Below are 11,310 nucleotides of genomic sequence, written 5' to 3' on the forward strand. Positions count from 1 at the left end.
ACTATATATGTCTTATATATTGTAATAAACTTATTGAAAATTGATTAAGTGAGGCCAATTGGAATATAACAGAAACCGGCGGTTGCTGAAGCAGAGAAACCGGAGGTTCCCAGAGCAATAAAACTGGCGGTTGGTGACGCTAAAAAACCGGCGGTTGGTAGAGTGTAGGAAACGGCGGTTTCTTACCTGCGTTAAAAAGCAAAAAAAAGCTGCGTCATTTAGCAACACCCTAATTTTAATGATGTGGAAGATGAAGTGGCTTTCTCAAAATATTGACTTTTTTAAAAGTAAAGTGAAAGAGACATGTCAGATGTTTTAATCTCAAACTGACACATAAGTTGATAAGCATGATTACTCTCATTTAATATATAGATAGATAAAATTTAATTAAAAAATTAATAATTTAAAAAATTGAATAATAGAACCAATAGAAAGAGAAGAGTTAATAGTAGATCCAATTAAAAAATTACACCAAAGAAAATGCTAGGTAGAATGAATAAGAGAGCTTCAAATAAGGTAGTTCTAATATATAAATGATATAAATTATGGAAAAAGATCACGTGAGAAAGAAATACATGTGTGAGAAATGAGAATGCATTTTAGCCGTAAGATCGGTTTTAATCTAACGACCAAAACGCGTTGCTGACGTCATCATCTTTTCAATGTTCACGCGCTCTCCCCACCGACTCTCTCATCGGGTGATTTTGGCGATTCATTCGATCCCCCTCCCAGCCTTCAAATCACTCGCCTTTAATCGCCTCTAATCAGTTGTTTTTCAACCGTAACACTCCTCAATCCCTCTAATCATTCGACCCCCCTCGCAGCCTTCGATTCATTCGATCCCCCTCCCAGCCTTCGGTTCATTCGCGAAGCCAGCGATTGTGGACTAAAAACAAATCTTCTTCTCCTTCACTGTGTTGCATAATTGCGGACTAGAGGATTCGCGAAGCTAGCGATTTAGGTATGTTGTTGCAGTTTCACTTCTCTGATTGAAAATTAATCCGGAGCTGAACCCTAGGTTTAATCTTGATCTAGCATTTGTATTCACTTGCTCAATATCTGGTGGTTTGTAACTGTAGATTTGTTTTTAGTCTTTGTATAACATGTGAAAGTGAATCCATATGACTGCAGGCGGAGGAGATGTTGAGGAAGCCGCTCCTCTGAAATTTCAAGGGAAATCGTCTCGTTCAGTTTTGCCCTATGTTGGTGTTGCTTGCTTAGGAGCTATTCTTTTTGTCTATCACCTAGGGTATGTTAACATAATTTTACAGGCATTATTAATGTACACAAATGCAATATACTTGTTAACGTCAACCAATGTGATATGAATTTCAATTTGCCCCCTGCATTTTCTTCAGGGTGGTTAATGGTGCTCTTGAGAATTTATCTCCTGATCTTGGGATTACTGGAAATGCTGTCTTACAAGGAAAGTATGATACTTTTTGTTTGTAGCTAAGGCCTAAAGATCTATTTCTTATTCATGTAATTTAAGTATCTATTACCGAACACCTTAAAGTAATTTTCTGCTTTGTTATGTAAAATTACACCTTGTTAATTGTTTAAGTATATTTCATGTATAAATTTATATTCATGTAGGATGGGTGGTTAGTGCTTTACTTGCTGGTACAACATTGGGTTCATTTATTGGAGGATCATTGGCTGACAAATTTGGCAGAACGAGGATCTTTCAACTAGATGCAATTCCATTAGCTATCGGAGCTTATCTCTGGTATATTTCATCGATGTTGAACCTTGAAAATCTGAGTCCTCTTCTTGATGAATAACTTCACTAAATTGATCTTTTGTTGTGCCACATCAACAAGTATTCAAACCATGATGATTGATCGTGTTCTTTCTGGGATAGGCATTGGCATATCACAACATTAATGCCTCTATACATCTCTGAGGTAGTTTCTTTTCTTTTAGTTTCAGTATTGTAATCTGATTTCCCCTTTTTATTATAATAACTCAGTACATATACATATACTCTCCTTTACATATCTCACCAACTGAAATTCGAGGTGCACTTGGTTCTTCTGCATTGGCATTCTTGCATCACTATTAGCTGGTTTGCCCTTATCAGCAAATCCCTTATGGTATAATGAACCTTCAAATAGTTAATTTAAACTTTTTTATTGTAATCTTTGTTCATTTAGATGGAGGACCATGTTTGGCCTTGCAACTATTCCTGCAGTTGTGTTAGCACTAGGGATGTCATTCTACCCAGAAAGCCCAAGATGGCTTTTCCAGTCTATTTATGATACTTACTTTCTCTTTTTACAGGTTTTTTTACTATTCGATACGTAACATGTGAAATATATTGCAGCAAGGGAAAAGTGCAGAAGCTGAAAAGGCATTAACAACACTGTATGGAAAAGAAAGGGTTCCTGAAGTAATGTATGATCTAAGAGCAACAACTCAAGGCTCATCAGAACCAGAAGCTAACTGGTTGGATCTATTCAACAGGCGTTACTGGAAAGGTATAACAAATGGAGTTATTGCTTATTAGGTTTTTGTTGTTGATTATTTAAATTAGTACTTAAGTATTCTGCGAAGGTATTGTCTTTTTCTCATCTGATTGATGAAACGGAAAAACCTGGTGATCAATTGAACGGAGGAGGATTTGGCTTTACTCTCTATACTAATATTTGTTGTAAATCTTGAATGTTTTTGGATGAGAATTGAGGGTGTTGAACTTGCAATGGAGTTCAGAAATAAAATTGGACAAGAGAAAGACTGATAAGTTACTATTTCCTTGGTTGGATGTTTTAGGTTATTGGATTAGCTTCCAATTAGATGATTTTATTTCATTCTGCAATTTGAAGCCGTGTTGGGGACTGGTATGTTGTTTTTCTCCCTTGAAAGTTGTAGCAAAATTATGCATTTCCTATTGTATCTGGGTTTTTTCTTTGAACAAATATGATGAATTTAAATGGTAGGATACTGTAATTTCACCATTTCCGGCGTTCTAAATTTTATTTGTTTGTTTTTGTTATCAGAGCATCTTCAATTCCAAGAGGCAAAAGTGGTAACGTGCTGCAAATGAAACTGGTTCATAATCAATGGGCACCCCTCATTTTATACTTACTTCAATGGATAGATTGCTCGTGTCCGTGTCTTCTTCCTACTTATCTCAACTTCTTCCATGTTGCAGTATACAAGGTAACACACTTCAATATTGTAGAATTGTTATTAATTAGTCTTAGCTGCTTCAGATTGATCTAATTTTGCACATTTTTACTGTTCAATCCTTTCAAGTGTGTAAAACTACTATTTTTTTTTTCATTAAATTGCTTATTTTGTGCAGGTTTATATGTTTTTGTGTGTACAAGTTGTTCAGTACGAAAACCAAGTATATGTATTAAGATGAGAGGTTAAGCTGTTGTCTGGTTCTTTGGTTAAGCTTTAGCTACTCAGAACATGAATATATGTAATTGCTTATCTCTGGTTGATTGAATAAGGCCAACTTAACTTCTATGTCCTTTCATAGTTAGTGGAGATATTTTGTTCAAACATCCATTATGCATAGTTCATTTGTCTTGATTTGAGTGACTCCATTTGTTGTTTTCTTGTATTAACACTGGTTATGGTAATATAATATGTGAGGGATTCTCTATGAACAATTTGTCATTTATTTTTCTCTTATTGTATGTACTTTGGTTTTGGTTATAGTGATTGTCCTATTCTATAGTTAGAAACTTAGAATGCATGCATACTGGTCTAATGGGCAAATTGCAACATCAGATTTTTTTCAAAGTTTGACAAATTGCACAATCTAGACAAAGTCATTGCATATTTTAGTACAATCTCTTGGACACGTGCAAATTCTAAGAAGAAGTTTCAAATCTGTTAATAGCACACGTAAAAAGTATCTATTGCACAACCTAGGTAAATCTATTGCACATTCTAGTTCATTATCTTGCACAACCTAGGCAAATCTATTGCACATTCTAGTTCATTCTCTTGCACATGTATTATTCTCAATAAAAAAATTCAAATTTAATTAATAGCACATACATAAAGCATCAATTGCACAATCTAGGTAAATCTATTGCACATTTCAGACAAGTCCATTGCACATTCTAGTCCAACCTCGTGCACACGTGCAATTGATAATAAGAAGTTTCAAATCTACTAATATCATATGTAAAAAGTATCAATTGCACAACTTAGGCAAATGTATTGCACATCCTAGACAACTTCATTGCACATTCTAGTTTAATCTCTTGCACATGTGCACTTTATAAGAAGAAGTCTCAAATCTTTTAACAACACATGCAAAAAGTATCAACTGCACAACCTAGGCAAATCTATTGCACATTCTAGTTCAGTCTCTTGCACTTGGGCAATTCCCAAGAAAAAGTTTGAAACCTAATTAATAACACATACATAAAGCATTGATTGCACAATGTAGGCAAATTTATTGCACATTCTAGTTTATTCTCTAGCATACGAGCAATTTCTAAGAAGAAGTTTCAAATCAATTAATAGCACATACAAAAAGTATCAACTGCACAACCTAGATCTATTGCACATTCTAGTTCATTCTCTTGCACAACCTATGAAAATCTATTACAATTTTAATTACATATATATTGCACAATCTAGCTTTGTTTGTTGCACTTACTAGTTATATGTGTTGCACATATTCGGAAAAAATTTGACAAAAAAAATATTTTCGCAAAAAAATAAAAATAAAATGGGTGTTGACTAGTCAACATGGGGATAGGGAGTGAGGGTAGGGTGGAATCCTAGCCATTGAATTCATTGACTAGGATTCATTCTCATTTCTCACCACTAATTACTTTCTCACTAGATCCTAACCCATATATTATTGTATTTTTTATTCTTAGAGAAGAAATATCATTCATATTAATTATTATAGGTTAAAATATAGTTATATATTTGTAAAATAAAAAGTAATCTAAATTTGTAAAAGGACTTTTAAACATTTTCAATAATTTATTTATTTTTAGAATAATAATTTACATTAATAAATTAGATATAGTAAAATAAAATTATCTTAGTAATTTGTTCCTATAAATGTGGTAGTTTATTTAAAAATTAAATGAGAGAGAATAGTAGGCCAATAAGAGAAGGAGAATTAGCTAAAATTAAGGAGAATCTATAAAAATAGATAACTTTAATGTTCATGATAATATATAAATTAATAGATTTAGTGATGTGGTTAGTGAAAATTAATAATTTTAATGATATGGAAAATGAAGTGACTTACTCAAAATATTGATTTTTTTTTTAAATTAATATGGGAGTGACATGTTAGTTATTTTAATCTTTAATATACAGATAGATTATTGATTTAATTGAGCAAAATTATAATTGAAAATATTATTCGTACCATTTTTCTATAAAAGTAAAAATTGGGGACATAAAAATTGTGTTTTCCTGTTCGTGATCGAGCCGACGTCGTTTAAATTGAGGTTTATTCCTAGAACCCCTATTCGCTTATTTTCTCCCCGTTCTCCAATGGCTTCCAGTCCCTGCGGCTAGCTATCTGTTTCTTGTCTCAGTGCTTGCGCGACCGGTCAATTCTGTAACTCCACGTCCCTGTAAGTTCTCTTGATTAACTTTATTCCTTCAAACGTTGCTGAAAATAATGATTTTCATTACATCTCTGCAAGCTTTAATATACCCCTTTCATATCTTTGCCATTTTGGTCTCTCGATGATTTCTAGAATTAGATCCCTAGTTTCAATTATTAACTGCTTTTACGTTTGTGATAATTTGCTCCATTTTCTTCTGAATGTAATGTTGGGGGAAATAGTGGTTTACTTCTGCAGCTGGGTGTATAAGCAGTGAAGGTGTTTGTGAAAATACCCCACAGACCTCAATATTTGAAATTCAAGCGCCTTTCTCTAGAATAGTATGATTTTAAGTGCACAATATGGTTTTATTTTTTGTGATTTAAGTGTATCTGAGAATTAAAAGAATCAGATTACTTTCTTAGGGTTATACTATTTGCTGTTCATGAGTCTGTGCAATCTGCACTATGTATAGTTGTTTGATTTGATGCTTCTCATTATTATGCAGATTTACCAGTAGAGAATTCATATAGCGTTGAAGAGATTCCTTCTTGTATTTTCTATTTAGCATGGGTTGGAAAGCAGCTCAGAAGCTGATACAAAACTGGAAGATTCTGAGAGGAGACAATGTAATAGCTAATTCACACTCTTTCTATCATCCAGAAGAAGCCATTGAATTACTAATTTCCTCACATAACTTATTTCTGGATTGATGAGCACAGGTTATGATTATCAGAGGCAAAGATAAGGGTGAGACTGGTGTAATCAAGCGTGTAATAAAATCTCAAAACCGAGTTATTGTTGAGGGCAAAAATTTGGTGAGAACCTTCTCTTATCCCCTACCCCACCATTTCAATTAGTTATTTTCTCGTGTCTTGATTTGTGAGCTATATGTAACAAAAGAGGGAATAAGAGCAATTCCCTATGAATAACTGAATTAGTGGCTGCATTGCCATATTCTTGTCAATAAGCTCTGCTTTTTCTTATAATGAAGTAATTATTTCTGGTTTATTTCAACTTCTCTTGCAATGGATATAGGTGAAAAAACATGTGAAGCAAGGGCAAGGCCACGAGGGTGGGATATTTTCAGTTGAAGCTCCTCTGCATGTCTCAAATGTACAAGTTGTGGATCCAGTTACAGGGTACAGATTCTGATTTTGCTTAAAGCTGTCTGTATATGTACTTAAATTCCTCTTTTTAATCGTTTCTCTAGGTAATGCCGTGCATTTTTTCTATATATAGGAAACCTTGTAAGGTAGGGGTCAGATATATGGAGGATGGTACAAAAGTAAGAGTTTCAAGAGGTATAGGAGCATCAGAGTCCATCATTCCTCGCCCTGAAATCTTGAAAATAAGGACCACTCCAAGACCAACTGTTGGTAATATTCTCTTCTACTGCTTTAAAATTATGTTGGTTGTTCGTGGTTAGACCATCTTATGTAACTTGATTGAAATTCTGAAAGGACAGTGAAAATAAGACACTTAAGCCAGACATATGTTTCTCCATTAATCTTTTCTATTAGCTATGAAGTGTTTATAAACGTTGTATGAATTTTGATGCAGCTGGTCCGAAGGATACTCCAATGGATCTTGTGTTGGAGAAGACTTACGATGTTAAAACAGGGAAAGGGATGCCCAATCTTTAAAGCTTGGAGTTAGCTGTAGCAGATATACAAGGGACTTTTACAACTGCTATAATAATGCTTCTCATGTTATCCTTGTGATAAAGATCCTCGTTTCAGTTTTGTGTTATGCACACTCAAAAAAAATGGAATTATGGGTAGATGATTCTAAGTTGTCTTCAAATATATTGGTGGAGAATAGCAACATCATTTCAATTTTAGAACTGTTTTTGAAATTCATGAATTGCGTAGATTGTGTTGATTTTTGATTTATCATACTAAGGAGTGATATGCTAGCCGAGGATTAATGTGCTTGTTAGTAGCGGTTTTACACCCTCGATAGACTCGGCAAAAAAAATTATTACATTAAATCTACTTTAGTTGGTTATTTAAATAAAGAAAATTTTACTTTAATTATGTAAAATTTTATTTAATAACATATCTTTATATCGTAAAGAGTAAAAAAGTATTGAAGGTTATCATAAAATTTTGCTATGCTATAAATGAAACTGTCCGAATTTGTAACCCATTAAGGTACTCTTAAAATAAAAATCTCAATAGTATGAACTTCATATTCACCTTCATATTCATCAGAGCTCTACACTTTATGTCCAATGAATTTAATTTATGAAAATCATCCGGACCTATTTCATTTGTCACGATTATATATGTGAGATTTGGGCTTGTCGCCTTCTATTCTCCCAAAATCACAGCCGTACTACGAGTACATTTCATTTATCCATGTTAAGGAACCATATTGTTTTTTCATCAATAAATTCATGAAAGCCTTAGGCCTTGAATTCCTTCCCAATTTTGTCCACTCCTACACTCACAGAAGTCCACACAAACTTTGTCACAGTAGCGCTAAAACCATCCCCTCTGTTGCAACGCATATCAATTAACAATTGCATCCAGTTCACATCCTCAATGTCTCCATTTGGCGATGCTTATCTCAATCAGAAAAGCTTAAAAACAACAATGGTGACACCCAATCTCATACGCGGCTATCAACCCTTCCCCATTCATCTCCTCTACTCGCCACGTTACACAGACACTTGTCTACCTGCATGCCGCCCTTCATCAAACACTTTTACACTATAAAACCAGTTCACCCACAACCCAAACACTCATACCGAAACCCAAACACTCATACCAAAACACAAACAAAAAACAGGGGGAGACAAAATGGGGTTAAAAGGGAAGTACTCTGTTCTGTTCTTTGTAGTTGCTCTGTTTCTTCTTAGCTGTTTAACAGCTGCTAAGGAGGATCCAGAGCTAATGACTTGCAAACATCAGTGTAGGCAACAGAGGCAGTACGATGAGAAACAGAAGAGGTTTTGTGAGAGACAGTGTGAGGATTACAGTAAGGAGAAGAGGGAGAGGGAGAGGAGGAAAGAGGGTAAGGAAGAAGATGAAAGATGGGATATTAACCCTAGGTGGGACCCACAAGAAGATAGGAGAGAAATGGGGAGAAGGAGCAGAGGGTATGATGAAGAAGGAGAGGGAGAGAGAGAGAACCCATATGTCTTCAACGAAGATGAGTTTGAGACTAAGTTTCAAAACCAATTTGGGAGGGAGAGGGTTTTACCCAAGTTCAGTAGGGTTTCAAAGCATTTGAAGGGGATTGAGAACTTTAGGGTTGAGATATTTGAGACCAAGCCAATGACCTTTATGCTGCCAAAACACTGTGATGCTGATGCCTTCTTCTTCGTTGCAAACGGTAAGTCCATATATCTCAATGTATATAACTCCTTTTTCTTGCATGGCTTGATATTGTACTCAATGGTTTTGTTCAGGGAGAGGGACAATCACCTTGGTATCACCAGACAACAGGGAGAGCTTCAACATTCAGCGTGGACACATCATGAAGGTCGCAGCTGGTACTAATGTCTACCTGGTCAACAGTGACGACAATGAAAGGCTCATCCTTGTCAAACTTATCCAACCAGTTTCTAACCCCGGCAAGTTTGAGGTAAACTGAAACGGACCTTCAATTTGACTCTGTATCTGAGTTGCATTAACATGTCTGATTGCGTTCTGCTCTGTCAGTCATTCTTTGGAGCAGGAGGAAGAAACCCAGAGTCATTCTTCAACGCCCTAAGCCCAGAGATAGTTGAAGCCTTGTTCAATGTAAAGTGCATTTGATTCTGTGGTTCCTTAAACACGTATCTGGAATTAATCCTATGTAACATTTACAGGTAAGAAGAGACAGATTGGAGAAGTTCTTCAGAAAGCAAGACCAAGGCATAGTTAAAAAGGCAAGCAGAGAGCAAATCAGAGCCTTGAGCCAGAAATCAGAAGAAGGTGCCTGGCCATTTGGAGGTGCCGGTGCCAGGACCTCAAATGGCCCGTTCAACCTCTTCAGGCAGCGACCTCTCCACAATAACGAGTTCGGAAAACTGATTGAAGTCGACTCCGATGACTTCAAGCAGTTGCGGGACCTTAACCTGAGAATCACTTTCGCCAACATCACCCAAGTAACTATTTTAACTGAGGCATTTCGTTGAACACATCATGGGAATAGTATAACCTAACTTTTTACGATCTCCAGGGAGGAATGCACACACTCCACTACAACACCAGAGCAACGAAGATCGCCGTGGTGGTGAAGGGAACCGGGCATTTCCAGATGGCATGTCCACACATCGCCGGCGAGCAGCGGCAGAGGCCATCGAGACACCAGGAGGAGGAAGCGAGCAGCGTACACTACGAGAAGGTGAGCGCGAAATTGAGCTGCGGTACGGTGTTCATCGTCCCCGCCGGACACCCGTTCGTCACAGTGGCGTCCAGGGATGAGAATCTGGAAGTTATCTGCTTCGAAGTGAACGCCGAGGACAATGAGAAGGTGGCGCTCGCCGGTAACAAGAGCGTGTTCAAGCAGTTGGAGAGGGAAGCGAAAGAGCTGTCGTTTGAGGACAAGGCGGAGGTTGTGGACGAGTTCTTGGGGAAGCAGAAGGAGGAGTTCTTCTTCGCCGGGCCCCGGAGCCGCCAGCAACGCGGTGGAAGGTCCGAGGAGTAGAGTGGAACGATGTCGTTTTCTTTTGTGAGTTTTCTGACGTGGAAGTGTAGAGAAAAGTTTGTATGTAAACAAAAATCTTCCAAAGTGTGGAAGAGGGAAGTGCTCTTCTTAACATAAATAAGATGTTTAGTTTTGTGACATATAAACGGAAGTCTACGTCACGGGTAGGGTTTAAATGACTCTAAAATCAGTGGTAAAAATATCAATTTCATTATTTATTTATTTTTTAATTATTCAACTTATCTATTACAGGTTTAAAATATCACCATCAATGGTGAAATAGGTGAAACCGGTATTCATTATCCATCTATTTTATCAATTATAAATACATAATTTAAAAGTATTTGTAAATTCACAATTCCAAATATCAATTATAAATACATAATTTAAAAGCATTTGTAAATTCACAATTCCAAAACACATGTTTGACATTTCGTATTAAAAAATTTAAAAAATATTGTATAAACATGAACTAATATTATGTGATTTACAAAATTTAAAAAATATTGTATAAACAAGAACTAAATTTAAATTTTTTTAAAATATTGTATAAACATGAACTAATGTTATGTGATTTAAATTTTTTTAAAAATATTGTATAAATAAGAACTAAAAAATTAGAGTAATATTATATAAAGGTGAGAGTTCCGGTGAAAACAACCTTGTGATGAAACATGTAGAGCCATTTGATTAGAAAATGGAAGGCTGGGATTAAAAGATGAGTTTTTTAATGAATCCACGCGGTGACATTTTTGTAATTAATGGTGAATTGTTATTTTTATTTTTATTTTACGTTTTCTGGGTGACTTTTTCCTTTAGATGTGAACATTAGCGTGTTATATGTAAATATTAGCGTGTTATATGTGTACCCGAGAAAGTTCGCACTTCACACCATAAGGATTTTTTTCACCGGATCCTTATTCATATTATATAAATAAATTAGAGTAATATTATATAAATAAGGACTAAAAATTAGAAAACTCTTTTTGCTGTTTTGTATCTTGGCTCATATTTCATTCCTATATAAACTTGCTTTCAAATTTTAAAAAAATAAATATATTTATATATAAAAATTGTATAGAAAGCGGGTGGTGGGTGATCTTCCATCATCCACATCTGATCCACC

General features: G+C 35.5%; 2 protein-coding genes across 2 annotated transcripts; both read left to right on the forward strand.

Moving 5' to 3' along the window:
- The first annotated feature begins 6,112 nt into the window (after positions 1-6,112).
- LOC141250473 (large ribosomal subunit protein uL24-like) lies at positions 6,113-7,189 on the forward strand. Its single transcript, XM_073669986.1, has 5 exons — positions 6,113-6,172; positions 6,266-6,361; positions 6,582-6,685; positions 6,786-6,922; positions 7,107-7,189. Exons 1-5 carry the CDS (start codon positions 6,113-6,115, stop codon positions 7,187-7,189), a joined length of 480 nt encoding a protein of 159 aa, XP_073526087.1.
- A 1,161-nt stretch (positions 7,190-8,350) lies between these two features.
- Positions 8,351-10,184, forward strand: LOC141250475 (uncharacterized). The gene is made up of 5 exons (XM_073669987.1): positions 8,351-8,885; positions 8,962-9,137; positions 9,215-9,295; positions 9,364-9,642; positions 9,717-10,184. Exons 1-5 carry the CDS (start codon positions 8,351-8,353, stop codon positions 10,182-10,184), a joined length of 1,539 nt encoding a protein of 512 aa, XP_073526088.1.
- Positions 10,185-11,310: the final 1,126 nt, after the last annotated feature.

Source organism: Phyllobates terribilis, unplaced genomic scaffold (assembly GCF_046119375.1).
Source record: "Phyllobates terribilis strain yellow unplaced genomic scaffold, ASM4611937v1 Scaffold_5772__1_contigs__length_49176, whole genome shotgun sequence".
In the NCBI taxonomy this organism is placed as follows: Eukaryota; Metazoa; Chordata; class Amphibia; order Anura; family Dendrobatidae; genus Phyllobates; species Phyllobates terribilis.